The sequence below is a fragment of the Gouania willdenowi genome, unplaced genomic scaffold, assembly GCF_900634775.1.
Source record: "Gouania willdenowi unplaced genomic scaffold, fGouWil2.1 scaffold_85_arrow_ctg1, whole genome shotgun sequence".
In the NCBI taxonomy this organism is placed as follows: Eukaryota; Metazoa; Chordata; class Actinopteri; order Blenniiformes; family Gobiesocidae; genus Gouania; species Gouania willdenowi.
In genome coordinates this window covers 558582-582569 of record NW_021145250.1, presented here as the reverse complement: position 1 = coordinate 582569, position 23988 = coordinate 558582, and the positions used below count along the sequence as shown (strand labels likewise).

The following is a 23988-nucleotide window of genomic DNA, read 5'->3' as shown; positions in this document are numbered from 1 at the left end:
GACTAAGTACACCCTCTAGTGTTAGAAAACAGCATTGCATGATTCTTGTTATAGTCCTTTTGTAGTTCCAACATGACGTCACTCGTCTGTTTTTCTGACGAACAGAAAACGTAACACAGTGCCACCTAGTGTTGTAACACAGTGTCAGTAATCTGAGAATAAGGATTTTAACAACAATAATACAAAATCTGCAGCACAATAATAATTAAAATGAGTTTTTGGAGAAAACGTCAGACGATGTGAAGATGAAGAGTCGCTCAGTAGAAGAAATACACTGAAGAAAAAAACCACAGAAAAACTCTGTGAGAATCAGTGACAACACGGTCTGCTGCTCTATGTTTATAGATCTATGCTGCAAATTTCCCTTAAAATAAAATGAAAACGGTGCGAAAAAAAAACTCTATTACTCACAGAAAATCACTCCGGCAAAAATAACTCCGACTATCGCCATAATGATCATCATCTGAAAGAGAAAATAAACAAACAGAAGAATAAAATAAAATAGAAGATTAAAAAACATCCAAATTTGGCCAATTAAGTATTTTCATTAATGATTAATATTGAATCTATTAATTGTTATTATTTTTAAACTAAATAATGTTTTACGTTGCTTGATGTTGCCTTCAATTCAGTTAAAGGATTTTTTTTAATTATTCACAATTATGTCAGGATGATTTGACTAATTTTGCCAAAATATTAAACAAAAATATATTTTTTTTAAATATTTTTGATAAAGTACAGTTTGTTTCATTCATTAAAAACCCATTTTACATAAACAATAATGTAATGCTAACAGACTGCTAACTGCTAATAGACTAATAACAGACATTTTGCATAAAAAATAATGTAAACAAATTTTCTTTTTGTTTGATGTGAACAATTTTGCTTTATTTATACATATTATACATTTAAAAATATTTTTTTGATTTATTTAGGGAGTAAAAGTGAGGATTTCCCTTAGTTATATTTGTCTTTTAATCATTGTGAGCGGAAATCACATGACAGAGGTCAGATTAGAGTGTGTGTGTGTGTGTGTGTGTGTGTGTGTGTGTGTGTGTGTGTGTGTGTGTGTGTGTGTGTGTGTGTGTGTGTGTGTATGGGGACTATTTTCAGTGGTGTATTAATCCACACACTGTTTGTTTCAGTGATGAATTCCACTCACAGCTGCTCTTTAATCCCTGTTAATCCAGACCTGTCAATCAAACATGAACCCGCCCTCTATCTGTGCGCGGATTGGACAACAGAGAGAGGGCGGAGCTTCATAATATTAAAGGAGGAATGAGAAGTTTTTGGTGTTTTCACATTGATTTGCTGATGTATTGGCATAAAGTTATTGTTTTTGTGCAACCAAACTATCACACAGACATGTTATATTATTATTATTATTATTATGTTGTCATATTATTATTATGTTGACATGTTATATTATTATTATTATGTTGACATTTTATTATTATGTTTACATATTGTTATTATGTTGACATGTTATTATTATTACGTTGTCATGTTGACTTATTATTGTTATGTTGACGTGTTTTTGCTGACCTTGCAGTTTTTCCACCAGTACTTATTCTTGAGTTTAGCGGCGCTGCTCTCAAACTGTGAAGCTCCGGCCTGGAGGGCGTCGGCGCGGTCGTCCAGCTCCGACAGCTTCTGATCGCGCTCCAGGACTTTGTCCACGTTAACGCGCATGATGTCTACGACCTGTTAGAGAACACGTCTCAGTCAGACGTTAGCGGATAATAATGTTTGTTATTCTAACGTCCGTTTATCGTTCTCACCTCGTCCACCTGCGCCTGCGTCTGCTGCAGTCGTCTGTTACTAGTGAGGTTGGGAGGGGGGGCGGGGGGGCCGCCCTCAGACGCCTCAGGGTTCGACCTGAAGAAGAGTTTAGTTAGCGTTAAACGAGGCTAATGCACTGACTAACAGAGCTAACAGTTAACTGCTAACAGACTGCTAAATGCTAATAAACTGCTATCAGACTGCCAAATGCGAACAAACGGTTAGTAAACTGCTAACAGACTTCTAACTGCTAACAGACTGCTAAATGCTAATAAACTGCTAACTGCTAACAAACGGTTAATAAACTGCTAACAGACTTCTAACTGCTAACAGACTGCTAAATGCTAATAAACGGCTAATAAACTGCTAACAGACTGCTAACTGTAACAGACTGCTAAATGCTAACAAATGGCTAATAGACTGCTAACTGCTAGCAGATGACTAACAGACTGCTAAATGCTAATAAACTGCTAACTGCTAACAAACGGTTAATAAACTGCTAACAGACTTCTAACTGCTAACAGACTGCTAAATGCTAATAAACTGCTAACTGCTAACAAACGGTTAATAAACTGATAACAGACTTCTAACTGCTAACAGACTGCCAAATGCTAACAAACAGTTAGTAAACTGCTAACAGACTTCTAACTGCTAACAGACTGCTAAATGCTAATAAACTGCGAACTGCTAACAAACGGTTAATAAACTGATAACAGACTTCTAACTGCTAACAGACTGCTAAATGCTAATAAACGGCTAATAAACTGCTAACAGACTGCTAACTGTAACAGACCTCTAAATGCTAACAGACTGCTAATAGAATGCTAACTGCCAATAGACGGCAAAAAGCTAACACACTGTTAATTGCTAGCAGACGGCTAACAGAGTGCTAACTGCTAACTGGTTTAACTTTTCATTTATGTTTTATTGTTTATTATTTATTATTTTAAATACTTTAGCTTTAACTTAAAGATGTTTCCACCTCCTTCACTAATGAACTTAGTGTGGTATTATACTGTGGAGTTGGTTAGCTTTGATTAGCCTGCTGTGTGGCTCGTTAGCATGCTAAAGGCTAAAAGCTCTCTGTTATGAGATGATGCGGGTCGATTAGTGCTGAGTCATCTGAGGAGTGAAGATATTTAGGGATTATAGATAGTGTCTGTTTCTTTCACTCCATAATGATAAGAACCTTGTTTTTCTCAGAGTGAATTAATGTGATGTTGGTGAACAATATTATTTATAAATGTTATAATGATTTTTATCCAAAAATCACCACAAAACCACAAAAAGTGACAAAGAACGATAAAAAATCTCATGAAATAAATGTAATTAATACATAATCTACTCACACATACGATACAAAACACACACACACACACACAGATTAGTGCAGTACAGACTGATGCAGATCAACGTTTTAATACTACACTCCCCTCCCCCATCAAACATCAAACCATCAAATAAAACATAAAAAACACCAAAAACTGTAGAAACAACCATAAAACCCATTAAATGATCCTTGGATGAAACTCAAAAACCATCAAATCATCATCAAAACCATTAAAAACTAACAGTAAACTACGAATAAAAACCAGTACAGATGTTTTTAATCCTGTGTTACGGCTCTCTGAGATTTAGTCACTGAACAAATGTCAAATATACGATAAATCTGTGTTTTTATGTCGTTTCTTTGACATAAAAAACCAAAAGTGTTTCACCTGGTGTGAAATATTTCACTTTTTCACCATAAAATCAAAGGAAAATCAGTGAAAAATGAAGAATACTCACATGTCGTCTGATACAGGAGATTATCAGAGAGAGGTCAGCTGATGATGATGATGATGATGATGATGATGATGATGATGATGATGATGGTGATGATGATGATGCCTATTTTAGTCATTCAGTGTGTTTTTACTGTTGTTATTTTGGTTTGGTCATTATAAATAAAACAAATATATTTTTTTGTCGTCCTTTGGTGTGTTTTCTGTCCTCAATGGTTTTTCTATCATTTTTTCCTGTGATAACTTAAAAAAAAATATATATATATATATATATATTTATTTGATAATTTTTAATCTATTTATTGAATGTTTTTTATTTCAATGTTTTTATTTCTTATTAATATTGGTGTGAAAAGTGATCCTGAAATCCACCGATGTTACATTTGATCATTTTATGTCAGAATATTGGCCGATATTCTGAGTATATTGATAATGTTTATAAATAAAGTTTTTCTGATAAATGAAATGAAAACAAATACATAAATTGTCTCAGTTTTTAACCACTAGAGGGCACTGCAGTAGAAGAAACTTGATCTAAATATTAATTTATCACATTAATTATCATTAGTGGCTCATCAAATGGTTTTCTAGCTTATATGAATGAGTATTATTAATTTATTTACTATTGATTGATTGATTTATTATTATTAAATTAATCTGTAAAAACAAAACAACTATTTAAAAAAAATGTCAAAGATTTATAATTATTTAAGTTTTTATTTCTCAACCTAATACCTCCCAAAAAAGACAATGATAAAATATTAAAGTTTTTTTTTTTTAATTTAGGTTTAAAGATGAGAACTTGTATTAATAATGAGAACAAAACATTGTAATCTTATATTCATAAACACTTTTAAACAAAGTGTATTTCCTCACAAAACCCATGAATCAACACATATAATATAATCTAGTTTAGCATAATATAATATAATATAAAACAATATAATGTAATATAATATAAGATAGTTTAATATAATATAGTTAATATAATATAGTATAAGACAATATAATATCATTTTGATATAATATAATATGTACTACACCACAATACATTATAAATACTGTCAATCCAACTCAGAAATTAATTTTTATGTCTTACTGGATTCTAGCCCCAGTGTTAATGTGTTTATAGTATTTCATCTAGTTTTTTAAAAAGTCTTTATATACACTTATCTCAAAATAAATAAGTTTTAAAAAAAATTCTAATATTTTTCATTTTCTGCCTTATTATAGCCTTACCTCTGATTTTTGGCGATTTCCTTTTTTAATTTTTGTCATTTTTTGTTCTTTACTGCCTATTTTAAGTATGTGCCTTATATTTGTAGTAGTTTTTAGGGTCTAATGATGCTGTTAACTCAATTTTTATGAACTTTTTGAAAATTATGCCTTACTATAGCCTTTTCTCCACTTAGAGGCGTTTGAATTTTTTGGCAAAATTTTACGTCTAGAAAGGCATAAAAGTTTGACAATTGAGGCGTTTGAAATTTTTTCACCAAAATGTGTGCCTTCCTTTTGTGTGCCTTCCTACACACCTGACTCACATCAGTAATCAGGAGGAGAGGGAGGAGGAGCTTATAAAGGGCTGAGAGGACCAGAAGAAGTGAAGCTCATAAACTGAGCAGCAGCAGACATGTAGAGAGAGATCTTCGCAAGTTTGTTATTTTAGTTTGGACTGAAGAGTTCTGGTCGTGTTCCTGTAGTTTAGTGTTTTGTATGTTTTTGTAGTTTAGAGAGTGGATGATGGCCCTATAGGGATAGCCCAATGTCCTCCCTACTTCTGTACTACTTCCTACTTTTAGGATTTTGTTAATAAATACTTCTGATAATCGTTGCGTTTTGTGTGGCGTCCTATACCTTAATATAGCCTTACCTCCATTTTGAGGTGTTTAAAAAAAATTTCCCCAAAATGTATGCCTTACTATAGCCTTACCTCCTTTTTGTGGTGTTTGAAGTTTTTTTTGTAAAATTTTATGGTGTTTGAAAATTTTTTGTAAAATGTAATGCGTTACTATAGCCTTACCTCCTTTTTGAGGCGTTTGAAATTTTTTGTAAAATGTTGTGCCTTACTGCTTTCTTTGCCATGTTTAAGTATGTGCATTATATTTGCAGGAGATTTTAGGGTCTAATGATTGTCCTAACTCCAATTTTTTTTTTAAATTTTTGAAAAAAATGCCTTGTTATAGCCTTACTTTTGATTTTGGGTGATTTTAGTTTTTTGTCATTTTTTGTGCAATACAGCTTTCTTAGCCCTGTTTAAGTATGTGCATTATATTTGCAGTAGTTTTTAGGGTCTAATGATGGTCCTAACTCAAATTTTTTTTTTTTTCAAAATTTTTGAAAATTTTTTTTGGGTGATTTTAGTTTTTTGTCATTTCTTGTACCTTACTACTTTCTTAGCCCTGTTTAAGTATGTGCATTATATTTGCAGTAGTTTTTAGGGTCTAATGATGGTCCTAACTCAATTTTTTTTTTTTTTCAAAATTTTTGAAAAAAAATTTTGGGTGACTTTAGTTTTTTGTCATTTCTTGTACCTTACTGCTTTCTTAGCCCTGTTTAAGTATGTGCATTATATTTGCAGTAGTTTTTAGGATCTAATGATGGTCCTAACTCAATTTTTTTTTTTTGAAATTTTTGAAAAAAAAATGCCTTGTTATAGCCTTACTTTTGATTTTGGGTGATTGTAGTTTTTTGTCATTTTTTGTGCAATACAGCTTTCTTAGCCCTGTTTAAGTATGTGCATTATATTTGCAGTAGTTTTTAGGGTCTACTGATGGTCCTAACTCAATTTTTTTTTTTTTCGAAATTTTTGGAAAAAAATGCCTTGTTTAAGTATGTGCATTATATTTGCAGTAGTTTTTAGGATCTGATGATGGTCCTAACTCAATTTTTTTTTTTTTTGAAATTTTTGGGAAAAAAAATGCCTTGTTATAGCCTTACTTTTGATTTTGGGTGATTGTAGTTTTTTGTCATTTTTTGTGCCTTACTACTGTCTTAGCCCTGTTTAAGTATGTGCATTATATTTGCAGTAGTTTTTAGGGTCTAATGATGGTCCTAACTCAATTTTTTTTTTTTCGAAATTTTTGAAAAAAAATGCCTTGTTATAGCCTTACTTTTGATTTTGGGTGATTGTAGCTTTTTGTCATTTTTTGTGCCTTACTGCTGTCTTATCCCTGTTTAAGTATGTGCATTATATTTGCAGTAGTTTTTTGGGTCTAATGATGGTCCTAACTCAATTTTTTTTTTTTTTTTAAATTTTTGAAAAAAAATGCCTTGTTATAGCCTTACTTTTGATTTTGGGTGATTTTAGTTTTTTGTCATTTTTTGTGCAATACAGCTTTCTTAGCCCTGTTTAAGTATGTGCATTATATTTGCAGTAGTTTTTAGGGTCTACTGATGGTCCTAACTCAATTTTTTTTTTTTTCGAAATTTTTGGAAAAAAATGCCTTGTTTAAGTATGTGCATTATATTTGCAGTAGTTTTTAGGATCTGATGATGGTCCTAACTCAATTTTTTTTTTTTCGAAATTTTTGAAAAAAAAAGGCCTTGTTATAGCCTTACTTTTCATTTTGGGTGATTGTAGTTTTTTGTCATTTTTTGTGCCTTACTGCTGTCTTAGCCCTGTTTAGATATTTGCATTATATTTGCAGTAGATTTTAGGGTCTAATGATGGTCCTAACTCAATTTTTTTTTTTTCGAAATTTTTGAAAAAAAATGCCTTGTTATAGCCTTACTTTCGATTTTGGGTGATTTTAGTTTTTTGTCATTTTTTGTGCCTTACTGCTTTCTTAGCCCTGTTTAAGTATGTGCATTATATTTGCAGTAGTTTTTAGGGTCTAATGATGGTCCTAACTCAATTTTTTTTTTTCGAAATTTTTGGGAAAAAAAAGCCTTGTTATAGCCTTACTTTTGATTTTGGGTGATTGTAGTTTTTTGTCATTTTTTGTGCCTTACTGCTTTCTTAGCCCTGTTAAAGTATGTGCATTATATTTGCAGTAGTTTTTAGGGTCTAATGATGGTCCTCACTCAATTTTTTTTTTTTTCGAAATTTTTGAAAAAAAAAAGCCTTGTTATAGCCTTACTTTTGATTTTGGGTGATTTTAGTTTTTTGTCATTTCTTGTGCCTTACTGCTTTCTTAGCCCTGTTTAAGTATGTGCATTATATTTGCAGTAGTTTTTAGGGTCTAATGATGGTCCTAACTCAATTTTTTTTTTTTTCGAAATTTTTGGGGAAAAAAAGCCTTGTTATAGCCTTACTTTTGATTTTGGGTGATTGTAGTTTTTTGTCATTTTTTGTGCCTTACTGCTGTCTTAGCCTTGTTTAAGTATGTGCATTATATTTGCAGTAGTTTTTAGGGTCTAATGATGGTCCTAACTCAATTTTTTTTTTTTTTGAAATTTTTGAAAAAAAATGCCTTGTTATGGCCTTACTTTTGATTTTGGGTGATTTTAGTTTTTTGTCATTTCTTGTGCCTTACTGCTTTCTTAGCCCGGTTTAAGTATGTGCATTATATTTGCAGTAGTTTTTAGGGTCTAATGATGGTCCTAACTCAATTTTTTTTTTTCGAAATTTTTGAAAAAAAAAAGCCTTGGTATAGCCTTTTCATTTTGGGTGATTGTAGTTTTTTGTCATTTTTTGTGCCTTACTGCTGTCTTAGCCCGGTTTAAGTATGTGCATTATATTTGCAGTAGTTTTTAGGGTCTAATGATGGTCCTAACTCAATTTTTTTTTTTTCGAAATTTTTGAAAAAAAATGCCTTGTTATAGCCTTACTTTTGATTTTGGGTGATTGTAGTTTTTTGTCATTTTTTGTGCCTTACTGCTGTCTTATCCCTGTTTAAGTATGTGCATTATATTTGCAGTAGTTTTTAGGGTCTAATGATGGTCCTAACTCAATTTTTTTTTTTTTCAAAATTTTTGAAAAAAAAAGCCTTGTTATAGCCTTACTTTTGATTTTGGGTGATTTTAGTTTTTTGTCATTTTTTGTGGCTTACTGCTTTCTTAGCCCTGTTTAAGTATGTGCATTATATTTGCAGTAGTTTTTAGGGTCTAATGATGGTCCTAATTCATTTTTTTTTTTTTTTTGAAATTTTTGAAAAAAAATGCCTTGCTATAGCCTTACTTTTGATTTTGGGTGATTTTAGTTTTTTGTCATTTCTTGTGCCTTACTGCTTTCTTAGCCCTGTTAAAGTATGTGCATTATATTTGCAGTAGTTTTTAGGGTCTAATGATGGTCCTAACTCAATTTTTTTTTTTTCGAAATTTTTGAAAAAAAAAAGCCTTGTTATAGCCTTACTATTGAATTTGGGTGATTGTAGTTTTTTGTCATTTTTTGTGCCTTACTGCTTTCTTAGCCCTGTTAAAGTATGTGCATTATATTTGCAGTAGTTTTTAGGGTCTAATGATGGTCCTAACTCAATTTTTTTTTTTTCGAAATTTTTGAAAAAAAAAAGCCTTGTTATAGCCTTACTTTTGATTTTGGGTGATTTTAGTTTTTTGTCATTTCTTGTGCCTTACTGCTTTCTTAGCCCTGTTTAAGTATGTGCATTATATTTGCAGTAGTTTTTAGGGTCTAATGATGGTCCTAACTCAATTTTTTTTTTTTTCGAAATTTTTGGGAAAAAAAAGCCTTGTTATAGCCTTACTTTTGATTTTGGGTGATTGTAGTTTTTTGTCATTTTTTGTGCCTTACTGCTGTCTTAGCCTTGTTTAAGTATGTGCATTATATTTGCAGTAGTTTTTAGGGTCTAATGATGGTCCTAACTCAATTTTTTTTTTCTTTGAAATTTTTGAAAAAAAATGCCTTGTTATGGCCTTACTTTTGATTTTGGGTGATTTTAGTTTTTTGTCATTTCTTGTGCCTTACTGCTTTCTTAGCCCGGTTTAAGTATGTGCATTATATTTGCAGTAGTTTTTAGGGTCTAATGATGGTCCTAACTCAATTTTTTTTTTTTCGAAATTTTTGAAAAAAAAAGACCTTGTTATAGCCTTACTTTTCATTTTGGGTGATTGTAGTTTTTTGTCATTTTTTGTGCCTTACTGCTGTCTTAGCCCTGTTTAAGTATGTGCATTATATTTGCAGTAGTTTTTAGGGTCTAATGATGGTCCTAACTCAATTTTTTTTTTTTCGAAATTTTTGGGAAAAAAAAGCCTTGTTATAGCCTTACTTTTGATTTTGGGTGATTGTAGTTTTTTGTCATTTTTTGTGCCTTACTGCTGTCTTAGCCCTGTTTAAGTATGTGCATTATATTTGCAGTAGTTTTTAGGGTCTAATGATGGTCCTCACTCAATTTTTTTTTTTTCAAAAATTTTGAAAAAAAAAAGCCTTGTTATAGCCTTACTTTTGATTTTGGGTGATTTTAGTTTTTTGTCATTTTTTGTGCCTTACTGCTTTCTTAGCCCTGTTTAAGTATGTGCATTATATTTGCAGTAGTTTTTAGGGTCTAATGATGGTCCTAACTCAATTTTTTTTTTTTTCGAAATTTTTGGGAAAAAAAAGCCTTGTTATAGCCTTACTTTTGATTTTGGGTGATTGTAGTTTTTTGTCATTTTTTGTGCCTTACTGCTGTCTTAGCCTTGTTTAAGTATGTGCATTATATTTGCAGTAGTTTTTAGGGTCTAATGATGGTCCTAACTCAATTTTTTTTTTCTTTGAAATTTTTGAAAAAAAATGCCTTGTTATGGCCTTACTTTTGATTTTGGGTGATTTTAGTTTTTTGTCATTTCTTGTGCCTTACTGCTTTCTTAGCCCGGTTTAAGTATGTGCATTATATTTGCAGTAGTTTTTAGGGTCTAATGATGGTCCTAACTCAATTTTTTTTTTTTCGAAATTTTTGAAAAAAAAAGACCTTGTTATAGCCTTACTTTTCATTTTGGGTGATTGTAGTTTTTTGTCATTTTTTGTGCCTTACTGCTGTCTTAGCCCTGTTTAAGTATGTGCATTATATTTGCAGTAGTTTTTAGGGTCTAATGATGGTCCTAACTCAATTTTTTTTTTTTCGAAATTTTTGGAAAAAAAAGCCTTGTTATAGCCTTACTTTTGATTTTGGGTGATTGTAGTTTTTTGTCATTTTTTGTGCCTTACTGCTGTCTTAGCCCTGTTTAAGTATGTGCATTATATTTGCAGTAGTTTTTAGGGTCTAATGATGGTCCTCACTCAATTTTTTTTTTTTTCAAAAATTTTGAAAAAAAAAAGCCTTGTTATAGCCTTACTTTTGATTTTGGGTGATTTTAGTTTTTTGTCATTTTTTGTGCCTTACTGCTTTCTTAGCCCTGTTTAAGTATGTGCATTATATTTGCAGTAGTTTTTAGGGTCTAATGATGGTCCTAACTCAATTTTTTTTTTTTCGAAATTTTTGAAAAAAAAAGCCTTGTTATAGCCTTACTTTTGATTTTGGGTGATTGTAGCTTTTTGTCATTTTTTGTGCCTTACTGCTTTCTTAGCCCTGTTTAAGTATGTGCATTATATTTGCAGTAGTTTTTAGGATCTAATGATGGTCCTGACTCAATTTTTTTTTTTCGAAATTTTTGAAAAAAAAATGCCTTGTTATAGCCTTACTATTGATTTTGGGTGATTGTAGTTTTTTGTCATTTTTTGTGCCTTACTGCTTTCTTAGCCTTGTTTAAGTATGTGCATTATATTTGCAGTAGTTTTTAGGATCTGATGATGGTCCTAACTCAATTTTTTTTTTTCGAAATTTTTGAAAAAAAATGCCTTGTTATAGCCTTACTTTTGATTTTGGGTGATTTTAGTTTTTTGTCATTTCTTGTGCCTTACTGCTTTCTCAGCCCTGTTTAAGTATGTGCATTATATTTGCAGTAGTTTTTAGGGTCTAATGATGGTCCTAACTCAATTTTTTTTTTTTTCGAAATTTTTGGGAAAAAAAAAGCCTTGTTATAGCCTTACTTTTGATTTTGGGTGATTGTAGTTTTTTGTCATTTTTTGTGCCTTACTGCTGTCTTAGCCTTGTTTAAGTATGTGCATTATATTTGCAGTAGTTTTTAGGGTCTAATGATGGTCCTAACTCAATTTTTTTTTTTTTTGAAATTTTTGAAAAAAAATGCCTTGTTATGGCCTTACTTTTGATTTTGGGTGATTTTAGTTTTTTGTCATTTCTTGTGCCTTACTGCTTTCTTAGCCCGGTTTAAGTATGTGCATTATATTTGCAGTAGTTTTTAGGATCTGATGATGGTCCTAACTCAATTTTTTTTTTTCGAAATTTTTGAAAAAAAATGCCTTGTTATAGCCTTACTTTTGATTTTGGGTGATTTTAGTTTTTTGTCATTTCTTGTGCCTTACTGCTTTCTTAGCCCTGTTTAAGTATGTGCATTATATTTGCAGTAGTTTTTAGGGTTTAATGATGGTCCTAACTCAATTTTTTTTTTTTTTGAAATTTTTGGGAAAAAAAAGCCTTGTTATAGCCTTACTTTTGATTTTGGGTGATTGTAGTTTTTTGTCATTTTTTGTGCCTTACTGCTGTCTTAGCCTTGTTTAAGTATGTGCATTATATTTGCAGTAGTTTTTAGGGTCTAATGATGGTCCTAACTCAATTTTTTTTTTTTTTGAAATTTTTGAAAAAAAATGCCTTGTTATGGCCTTACTTTTGATTTTGGGTGATTTTAGTTTTTTGTCATTTCTTGTGCCTTACTGCTTTCTTAGCCCGGTTTAAGTATGTGCATTATATTTGCAGTAGTTTTTAGGGTCTAATGATGGTCCTAACTCAATTTTTTTTTTTCAAAATTTTTGAAAAAAAAAAGCCTTGTTATAGCCTTACTTTTCATTTTGGGTGATTGTAGTTTTTTGTCATTTTTTGTGCCTTACTGCTGTCTTAGCCTTGTTTAAGTATGTGCATTATATTTGCAGTAGTTTTTAGGGTCTAATGATGGTCCTAACTCAATTTTTTTTTTTTTGAAATTTTTGAAAAAAAATGCCTTGTTATAGCCTTACTTTTGATTTTGGGTGATTTTAGTTTTTTGTCATTTCTTGTGCCTTACTGCTTTCTTAGCCCTGTTTAAGTATGTGCATTATATTTGCAGTAGTTTTTAGGGTCTAATGATGGTCCTAACTCAATTTTTTTTTTCGAAATTTTTGAAAAAAAAAAGCCTTGGTATAGCCTTTTCATTTTGGGTGATTGTAGTTTTTTGTCATTTTTTGTGCCTTACTGCTGTCTTAGCCCGGTTTAAGTATGTGCATTATATTTGCAGTAGTTTTTAGGGTCTAATGATGGTCCTAACTCAATTTTTTTTTTTTTCGAAATTTTTGAAAAAAAATGCCTTGTTATAGCCTTACTTTTGATTTTGGGTGATTGTAGTTTTTTGTCATTTTTTGTGCCTTACTGCTGTCTTATCCCTGTTTAAGTATGTGCATTATATTTGCAGTAGTTTTTAGGGTCTAATGATGGTCCTAACTCAATTTTTTTTTTTTTTGAAATTTTTGAAAAAAAATGCCTTGTTATAGCCTTACTTTTGATTTTGGGTGATTTTAGTTTTTTGTCATTTTTTGTGCAATACAGCTTTCTTAGCCCTGTTTAAGTATGTGCATTATATTTGCAGTAGTTTTTAGGGTCTAATGATGGTCCTAACTCAATTTTTTTTTTTTTCGAAATTTTTGGAAAAAAAAGCCTTGTTATAGCCTTACTATTGATTTTGGGTGATTGTAGTTTTTTGTCATATTTTGTGCCTTACTGCTGTCTTAGCCCTGTTTAAGTATGTGCATTATATTTGCAGTAGTTTTTAGGATCTAATGATGGTCCTAACTCAATTTTTTTTTTTCGAAATTTTTGGAAAAAAAATGCCTTGTTATAGCCTTACTTTTGATTTTGGGTGATTGTAGTTTTTTGTCATTTTTTGTGCCTTACTGCTTTCTTAGCCTTGTTTAAGTATGTGCATTATATTTGCAGTAGTTTTTAGGATCTGATGATGGTCCTAACTCAATTTTTTTTTTTCGAAATTTTTGAAAAAAAAAAGCCTTGTTATAGCCTTACTTTTGATTTTGGGTGATTTTAGTTTTTTGTCATTTCTTGTGCCTTACTTTTTTCTTAGCCCTGTTTAAGTATGTGCATTATATTTGCAGTAGTTTTTAGGGTCTAATGATGGTCCTAACTCAATTTTTTTTTTTTCGAAATTTTTGGGAAAAAAAAGCCTTGTTATAGCCTTACTTTTGATTTTGGGTGATTTTAGTTTTTTGTCATTTTTTGTGCAATACAGCTTTCTTAGCCCTGTTTAAGTATGTGCATTATATTTGCAGTAGTTTTTAGGATCTAATGATGGTCCTAACTCAATTTTTTTTTTTTTTTTGAAATTTTTGAAAAAAAATGCCTTGTTATAGCCTTACTTTTGATTTTGGGTGATTTTAGTTTTTTGTCATTTTTTGTGCAATACAGCTTTCTTAGCCCTGTTTAAGTATGTGCATTATATTTGCAGTAGTTTTTAGGGTCTAATGATGGTCCTAACTCAATTTTTTTTTTTTTCGAAATTTTTGGAAAAAAAAAGCCTTGTTATAGCCTTACTTTTGATTTTGGGTGATTTTATTTTTTTGTCATTTTTTGTGCCTTACTGCTTTCTTAGCCCTGTTTAAGTATGTGCATTATATTTGCAGTAGTTTTTAGGATCTAATGATGGTCCTAACTCAATTTTTTTTTTTCGAAATTTTTGAAAAAAAAAAGCCTTGTTATAGCCTTACTTTTCATTTTGGGTGATTGTAGTTTTTTGTCATTTTTTGTGCCTTACTGCTGTCTTAGCCCTGTTAAAGTATGTGCATTATATTTGCAGTAGTTTTTAGGGTCTAATGATGGTCCTAACTCAATTTTTTTTTTTTCGAAATTTTTGAAAAAAAAAAGCCTTGTTATAGCCTTACTTTTGATTTTGGGTGATTTTAGTTTTTTGTCATTTTTTGTGCCTTACTGCTTTCTTAGCCCTGTTTAAGTATGTGCATTATATTTGCAGTAGTTTTTAGGATCTAATGATGGTCCTAACTCAATTTTTTTTTTTCGAAATTTTTGAAAAAAAAATGCCTTGTTATAGCCTTACTTTTGATTTTGGGTGATTGTAGTTTTTTGTCATTTTTTGTGCCTTACTGCTTTCTTAGCCTTGTTTAAGTATGTGCATTATATTTGCAGTAGTTTTTAGGATCTGATGATGGTCCTAACTCAATTTTTTTTTTTCGAAATTTTTGAAAAAAAAAAAGCCTTGTTATAGCCTTACTTTTCATTTTGGGTGATTGTAGTTTTTTGTCATTTTTTGTGCCTTACTGCTGTCTTAGCCCTGTTAAAGTATGTGCATTATATTTGCAGTAGTTTTTAGGGTCTAATGATGGTCCTAACTCAATTTTTTTTTTTTCGAAATTTTTGAAAAAAAAAAGCCTTGTTATAGCCTTACTTTTGATTTTGGGTGATTTTAGTTTTTTGTCATTTTTTGTGCCTTACTGCTTTCTTAGCCCTGTTTAAGTATGTGCATTATATTTGCAGTAGTTTTTAGGATCTAAGGATGGTCCTAACTCAATTTTTTTTTTTCGAAATTTTTGAAAAAAAAATGCCTTGTTATAGCCTTACTTTTGATTTTGGGTGATTGTAGTTTTTTGTCATTTTTTGTGCTATACTGCTTTCTTAGCCTTGTTTAAGTATGTGCATTATATTTGCAGTAGTTTTTAGGATCTGATGATGGTCCTAACTCAATTTTTTTTTTTCGAAATTTTTGAAAAAAAAAAAGCCTTGTTATAGCCTTACTTTTCATTTTGGGTGATTGTAGTTTTTTGTCATTTTTTGTGCCTTACTGCTGTCTTAGCCCTGTTTAAGTATGTGCATTATATTTGCAGTAGTTTTTAGGGTCTAATGATGGTCCTAACTCAATTTTTTTTTTTTTTGAAATTTTTGAAAAAAAATGCCTTGTTATAGCCTTACTTTTGATTTTGGGTGATTTTAGTTTTTTGTCATTTTTTGTGCAATACAGCTTTCTTAGCCCTGTTTAAGTATGTGCATTATATTTGCAGTAGTTTTTAGGGTCTAATGATGGTCCTAACTCAATTTTTTTTTTTTTCGAAATTTTTGGAAAAAAAAGCCTTGTTATAGCCTTACTATTGATTTTGGGTGATTGTAGTTTTTTGTCATTTTTTGTGCCTTACTGCTTTTTTAGCCCTGTTAAAGTATGTGCATTATATTTGCAGTAGTTTTTAGGGTCTAATGATGGTCCTAACTCAATTTTTTTTTTTTTTCGAAATTTTTGAAAAAAAAAAGCCTTGTTATAGCCTTACTTTTGATTTTGGGTGATTTTAGTTTTTTGTCATTTTTTGTGCCTTACTGCTTTCTTAGCCCTGTTTAAGTATGTGCATTATATTTGCAGTAGTTTTTAGGATCTAATGATGGTCCCTAACTCAATTTTTTTTTTTCGAAATTTTTGGAAAAAAAATGCCTTGTTATAGCCTTACTTTTGATTTTGGGTGATTGTAGTTTTTTGTCATTTTTTGTGCCTTACTGCTTTCTTAGCCTTGTTTAAGTATGTGCATTATATTTGCAGTAGTTTTTAGGATCTGATGATGGTCCTAACTCAATTTTTTTTTTTTCGAAATTTTTGAAAAAAAAAAGCCTTGTTATAGCCTTACTTTTCATTTTGGGTGATTGTAGTTTTTTGTCATTTTTTGTGCCTTTCTGCTGTCTTAGCCCTGTTTAAGTATGTGCATTATATTTGCAGTAGATTTTAGGGTCTAATGATGGTCCTAACTCAATTTTTTTTTTTTCGAAATTTTTGAAAAAAAATGCCTTGTTATAGCCTTACTTTTGATTTTGGGTGATTTTAGTTTTTTGTCATTTCTTGTGCCTTACTTCTTTCTTAGCCCTGTTTAAGTATGTGCATTATATTTGCAGTAGTTTTTAGGGTCTAATGATGGTCCTAACTCAATTTTTTTTTTTTCGAAATTTTTGGGAAAAAAAAGCCTTGTTATAGCCTTACTTTTGATTTTGGGTGATTGTAGTTTTTTGTCATTTTTTGTGCCTTACTGCTTTCTCAGCCCTGTTTAAGTATGTGCATTATATTTGCAGTAGTTTTTAGGGTCTAATGATGGTCCTAACTCAATTTTTTTTTTTTCGAAATTTTTGAAAAAAAAAAGCCTTGTTATAGCCTTACTTTTGATTTTGGGTGATTGTAGCTTTTTGTCATTTTTTGTGCCTTACTGCTTTCTTAGCCCTGTTTAAGTATGTGCATTATATTTGCAGTAGTTTTTAGGGTCTAATGATGGTCCTAACTCAATTTTTTTTTTTTTTGAAATTTTTGAAAAAAAATGCCTTGTTATAGCCTTACTTTTGATTTTGGGTGATTTTAGTTTTTTGTCATTTCTTGTGCCTTACTGCTTTCTTAGCCCGGTTTAAGTATGTGCATTATATTTGCAGTAGTTTTTAGGGTCTAATGATGGTCCTAACTCAATTTTTTTTTTTCGAAAGTTTTGAAAAAAAAAAGCCTTGTTATAGCCTTACTTTTCATTTTGGGTGATTGTAGTTTTTTGTCATTTTTTGTGCCTTACTGCTGTCTTATCCCTGTTTAAGTATGTGCATTATATTTGCAGTAGTTTTTAGGGTCTAATGATGGTCCTAACTCAATTTTTTTTTTTTTCAAAATTTTTGAAAAAAAAAAGACTTGTTATAGCCTTACTTTTGATTTTGGGTGATTTTAGTTTTTTGTCATTTTTTGTGCCTTACTGCTTTCTTAGCCCTGTTTAAGTATGTGCATTATATTTGCAGTAGTTTTTAGGGTCTAATGATGGTCCTAACTCATTTTTTTTTTTTCGAAATTTTTGAAAAAAAATGCCTTGCTATAGCCTTACTTTTGATTTTGGGTGATTTTAGTTTTTTGTCATTTCTTGTGCCTTACTGCTTTCTTAGCCCTGTTTAAGTATGTGCATTATATTTGCAGTAGTTTTTAGGGTCTAATGATGGTCCTAACTCAATTTTTTTTTTTTCGAAATTTTTGAAAAAAAATGCCTTGTTATAGCCTTACTTTTGATTTTGGGTGATTGTAGTTTTTTGTCATTTTTTGTGCCTTACTGCTTTCTTAGCCCTGTTTAAGTATGTGCATTATATTTGCAGTAGTTTTTAGGGTCTAATGATGGTCCTAACTCAATTTTTTTTTTTTTCGAAATTTTTGAAAAAAAAAAAGCCTTGTTATAGCCTTACTTTTCATTTTGGGTGATTGTAGTTTTTTGTCATTTTTTGTGCCTTACTGCTGTCTTAGCCCTGTTTAAGTATGTGCATTATATTTGCAGTAGTTTTTAGGGTCTAATGATGGTCCTAACTCAATTTTTTTTATTTTTGAAAAAAAATGCCTTGTTATAGCCTTACTTTTGATTTTGGGTGATTTTAGTTTTTTGTCATTTCTTGTGCCTTACTGCTTTCTTAGCCCGGTCTAAGTATGTGCATTATATTTGCAGTAGTTTTTAGGGTCTAATGATGGTCCTAACTCAATTTTTTTTTTTTCGAAATTTTTGAAAAAAAAAGCCTTGTTATAGCCTTACTTTTGATTTTGGGTGATTGTAGTTTGTTGTCATTTTTTGTGCCTTACTGCTTTCTTAGCCCTGTTTAAGTATGTGCATTATATTTGCAGTAGTTTTTAGGGTCTAATGATGGTCCTAACTCATTTTTTTTTTTTTCAAAATTTTTGAAAAAAAATGCCTTGCTATAGCCTTACTATTGATTTTGGGTGATTTTAGTTTTTTGTCATTTCTTGTGCCTTACTGCTTTCTTAGCCCTGTTTAAGTATGTGCATTATATTTGCAGTAGTTTTTAGGGTCTAATGATGGTCCTAACTCAATTTTTTTTTTTTCGAAATTTTTGAAAAAAAATGCCTTGTTATAGCCTTACTTTTGATTTTGGGTGATTGTAGTTTTTTGTCATTTTTTGTGCCGTACTGCTTTCTTAGCCCTGTTTAAGTATGTGCATTATATTTGCAGTAGTTTTTAGGGTCTAATGATGGTCCTAACTCAATTTTTTTTTTTTCGAAATTTTTGAAAAAAAAAAGCGTTGTTATAGCCTTACTTTTCATTTTGGGTGATTGTAGTTTTTTGTCATTTTTTGTGCCTTACTGCTGTCTTAGCCCTGTTTAAGTATGTGCATTATATTTGCAGTAGTTTTTAGGGTCTAATGATGGTCCTAACTCAATTTTTTTTTTTTTTGAAATTTTTGAAAAAAAATGCCTTGTTATAGCCTTACTTTTGATTTTGGGTGATTTTAGTTTTTTGTCATTTTTTGTGCAATACAGCTTTCTTAGCCCTGTTTAAGTATGTGCATTATATTTGCAGTAGTTTTTAGGGTCTAATGATGGTCCTAACTCAATTTTTTTTTTTTCGAAATTTTTGAAAAAAAATGCCTTGTTATAGCCTTACTTTTGATTTTGGGTGATTTTAGTTTTTTGTCATTTTTTGTGCAATACAGCTTTCTTAGCCCTGTTTAAGTATGTGCATTATATTTGCAGTAGTTTTTTGGGTCTAATGATGGTCCTAACTCAATTTTTTTTTTTTTTGAAATTTTTGAAAAAAAATGCTTTGTTATAGCCTTACTTTTGATTTTGAGTGATTTTAGTTTTTTGTCATTTCTTGTGCCTTACTGCTTTCTTAGCCCTTTTTAAGTATGTGCATTATATTTGCAGTAGTTTTTAGGGTCTAATGATGGTCCTAACTCAATTTTTTTTTTTTTCAAAATTTTTGAAAAAAAATGCCTTGTTATAGCCTTACTTTTGATTTTGGGTGATTGTAGTTTTTTGTCATTTTTTGTGCCTTACTGCTGTCTTAGCCCTGTTTAAGTATGTGCATTATATTTGCAGTAGTTTTTAGGGTCTAATGATGGTCCTAACTCAATTTTTTTTTTTTCAAAATTTTTGAAAAAAAAAAGCCTTGTTATAGCCTTACTTTTGATTTTGGGTGATTTTAGTTTTTTGTCATTTTTTGTGCCTTACTGCTTTCTTAGCCCTGTTTAAGTATGTGCATTATATTTGCAGTAGTTTTTAGGGTCTAATGATGGTCCTAACTCATTTTTTTTTTTTTCGAAATTTTTGAAAAAAAAAGCCTTGTTATAGCCTTACTTTTGATTTTGGGTGATTTTAGTTTTTTGTCATTTCTTGTGCCTTACTGCTTTCTTAGCCCTGTTTAAGTATGTGCATTATATTTGCAGTAGTTTTTAGGGTCTAATGATGGTCCTAACTCATTTTTTTTTTTTTCGAAATTTTTGAAAAAAAATGCCTTGTTATAGCCTTACTTTTGATTTTGGGTGATTTTAGTTTTTTGTCATTTCTTGTGCCTTACTGCTTTCTTAGCCCTGTTTAAGTATGTGCATTATATTTGCAGTAGTTTTTAGGGTCTAATGATGGTCCTAACTCAATTTTTTTTTTTTTTTTTAATTTTTGAAAAAAAAAGCTTTGTTATAGCCTTACTATTGATTTTGTGTGATTGTAGTTTTTTGTCATTTTTTGTGCCTTACTGCTTTCTTAGTCCTGTTTAAGTATGTGCATTATATTTGCAGTAGTTTTTAGGGTCTAATGATGGTCCTAACTCAATTTTTTTTTTTCGAAATTTTTGAAAAAAAAAAGCCTTGTTATAGCCTTACTATTGATTTTGGGTGATTGCAGTTTTTTGTCATTTTTTGTTCCTTACTGCTTTCTTAGCCCTGTTTAAGTATGTGCATTATATTTGCAGTAGTTTTTAGGGTCTAATGATGGTCCTAACTCATTTTTTTTTTTCGAAATTTTTGAAAAAAAATGTTTTGTTATAGCCTTACTTTTGATTTTGGGTGATTTTAGTTTTTTGTCATTTTTTGTGCCTTACTGCTTTCTTAGCCCTGTTTAAGTATGTGCATTATATTTGCAGTAGTTTTTAGGGTCTAATGATGGTCCTAACTCAATTTTTTTTTTTTTTGAAATTTTTGGAAAAAAAAGCTTTGTTATAGCCTTACTATTGATTTTGTCTGATTGTAGTTTTTTGTCATTTTTTGTGCCTTACTGCTTTCTTAGTCCTGTTAAAGTATGTGCATTATATTTGCAGTAGATTTTAGGGTCTAATGATGGTCCAAACTCAATTTTTTTTTTTTCGAAATTTTTAAAAAAAAATGCCTTGTTATAGCCTTACTTTTGATTTTGGGTGATTGTAGTTTTTTGTCATTTTTTGGGCCTTACTGCTTTCTTAGCCCTGTTTAAGTATGTGCATTATATTTGCAGTAGTTTTTAGGGTCTAATGATGGTCCTAACTCAATTTTTTTATTTCGAAATATTTGAACAAAAATCGCATTGTTATAGCCTTACTTTTGATTTTGGGTGATTTTAGTTTTCTTGTCATTTCTTGTGCCTTACTGCTTTCTTAGCCCTGTTTAAGTATGTGCATTATATTTGCAGTAGTTTTTAGGGTCTAATGATGGTCCTAACTCAATTTTTTTTTTTTCAAAATTTTTGAAAACAAATGCCTTGTTATAGCCTTACTTTTGATTTTGGGTGATTTTAGTTTTTTGTCATTTTTTGTTCCTTACTGCTTTCTTAGCCCTGTTTAAGTATGTGCATTATATTTGCAGTAGTTTTTAGGGTCTAATGATGGTCCTAACTCATTTTTTTTTTTTTCGAAATTTTTGAAAAAAAATGCCTTACTTTTGATTTTGGGTGTTTAAGTATGTGCATTATATTTGCAGGCGTTTTTAGGGTCTAATGTTGGTCTAAGCCATCTTTTTTAATTTTTTTACATTTTTGAAATTTGTCACCTCCGTTTTAAGGTGTTTAAAATTTTGATGCGTTTGTAGTCCAATTAAAGCCTTATCTTAAAAAAAAAAAAAAGTGTTTGTTCTGTTTCACTTTTTTTATAGAGACTTATTTATTATAAAATAAATAAATGAATCGAAGTCGGCGTTTGTTCCCACAAACTGAGGCCTTTATTTTTTGCGCTCCACAGCGTCGTCGTCATAGGTACAAAAACATTTTCCACTGTAGCCACATGCTCATTATCGTACCTGTAGGAAAACACACACAATAAAAAATTATAAAATTTAAATTATAACACAATGATCAAAAGTTGTAAATAAAAATCTATAATGAATATATAATAAATACTGTACTTTTGGAAAATAAATGTGCATTAAAATGCAAAAATATAAACTAATAAAATAACTTAGTAATGAATAAGATTACAACTTGGAAAAAAGAACAAAATATATATATAAATTATTTGAGAACAAAGCCTGAATTTTTTCCATTATTGTGTGAGTAGGTTTTTTATCCTTTATTTCTCCTGTAGTAACATCAAACAGCCACTAGTTGGAAGCAAAGCCCTTTGTCTTTATATTCCTGCAGTTGTTCCGCACACTGTCACATGGACAAGTTTATCACAGGGGGCGGAGCCAAAAACATGTGATTGTGTCTGCATTATCAATATTAGAGTTTTAACAGAATCAGAAAAGTTTAAAAAACAGCACAGGGAAGTTGACTCGGTCGTCGGGGCGCAGTACAGAAAAAAACAAACACAAGCCGACAACAATAATAATAATAATGATAATGATAATAATGATGGGTATAAAGGATAAATAAAAGATAGATAGAGGATCAGGATAAATGATAACTTATTCCTTTTTTAATTTTATCTTAAGTTTTTCCAAAAATGCAAATAAATATAAACATATGTACAGTGCTGCAGGTAATATTGTCTCTATGGGGGGGGGGGGGGGGGGGGGGTGTTATGGGTGACTGGGGCTGTGGGCAGAGGGAAAGAAGCTGTTTTTGTCTGGAGGTTCTGGTCCTGATGGAACAAACCTCCTCCCAGAGGACAGATTGAAACAGTTTGTGTCCAAGGTGGGAGGAGTCCACCACAATGTTTTCTGCACATCTCAGAGTCCTGGAGGCGGGGCAGATTGTAGCCTTCTCTGCTGCAGTCTGACCTTGTCCTTGACCGTAACTGTAGTGTACCAGATGATGAACTTCTACAGCTCCATCCTCCAGTCCATCCTCTGCTCCTCCACCATCTTTGTTGGCAGACTGAACTTCTTCAGCTGCTACAGGAAGTACATCCTCTGCTGAGCTTCTTTGATGATGAGCTGATGTTCAGCTCTCACTTGAGGTCCTGGGTGATGATGGTCCTAGGAAGCAGAAGTACTCCACAGAGCTCACTGTAGAGTCTCGGGGGGCGAGGGGGGCTGTGATCTTCCTGAAGTCTGCTATCATCTGTTGAGCTCCAGGTTCCTTGTTTGGAAACATGATTTACTCTGGTTCAATGATGGGGTCCAGATGATGATTTTATAAAAAAAAGGATGTATTATAAACTAAATGGAGAGGAAAGGTGACCAGCAACTAACGGGAAACGTTTCACAGATAGAGACAAGTCTCACCCTGATGAGAGGAAAGAAGGTCAGATGTCCTGACTGGAGCCACTGATGTCTAATTTGATGATTATTTTAGGGTTAGTCATTTTGTGTATTTTTCTATAGTTTCGTATAATTTTTGGAGGCATTTTTAAAAATATTTTTGTTGTTTTGGAGTCATTTTGTAACATTTCCTGATATTTCTGTAGTTGTTCGGAGTACATTTGTGGATTTTTTGTTAATTATTACATCTATATTTATGTTGCCCATGTCTGCTGAATACAGAGCAGATGTTTTCAATCTGTGGGTATGGACCCAAACGTGGGTCACAGACGTGATTATATTGGGTCACAAACATTTATATAAATACAATTCAGATAAAAACATACAAACATTTTGTGACTTTGTTTTTTTTTTTTTAGAAACATTAACTGAAGCTAATGTTGCCATGGTAACGCCTAACTCACTCATGGAGCCGATGCTCAGCGTTCACCTCCTTGTGGGTGGAGTCATGTAGACCTGCAGGGGGCGACACCTCCGTCAGATATCACAGAGGGGGCGGAGCATAAACAAGCCCTCACCAGGTCGACGATGGCGACCAGCGACGCTCGTCACCTGACAACGATATGACATGTCCAAACCTGGAGACAGAAGAAGAAAAATAAATAAATCAGAGGAATGTTTTTATCATTTTTAAATAATATACAACTCAAAATAGATTTATTTTTAATATTATGTTATATCACTTTTAAAAAAAATGTTTTTTTATAGCGAACACAGACACAAGTATATTCATATTTTTAATTCCATAAAATTTAGAAGATGTTAAAGAAATGATTTGATTAATTTATAATCAGAATCAACTTTATTGACCAAGTAATGTATGTTATACACACGAGAAATTTGACTTGGTGAACTGTGTTCTCTCTAATAATGTAAACATTAAATAACAATCAACTAGAAAAAAAAAATATATATATATATATAAACTATTTAGTTTTGCACATATTACTTTAACTGCTGTTTATATTTATGTTTATATTTTTTATTTTTTCGAGTTAATTATTTAATTTTTACACTATTAGAGAGCACAGTTCACCAAGTCAAATTCCGCGTGATGA

The 23988-nt window shown here is 31.1% G+C and overlaps 1 protein-coding gene across 1 annotated transcript; it reads right to left on the bottom strand.

The window, feature by feature from the left end:
• Window positions 1-403: 403 nt before the first annotated feature.
• LOC114460903 (vesicle-associated membrane protein 2-like) lies at window positions 404-2959 on the bottom strand. The gene is made up of 4 exons (XM_028442773.1): window positions 2955-2959; window positions 1782-1878; window positions 1546-1704; window positions 404-463 (listed from the first exon to the last, which is right to left on the bottom strand). The coding sequence occupies exons 1-4, from the start codon at window positions 2957-2959 to the stop codon at window positions 404-406; spliced, it is 321 nt and encodes a 106-aa protein (XP_028298574.1).
• Window positions 2960-23988: the final 21029 nt, after the last annotated feature.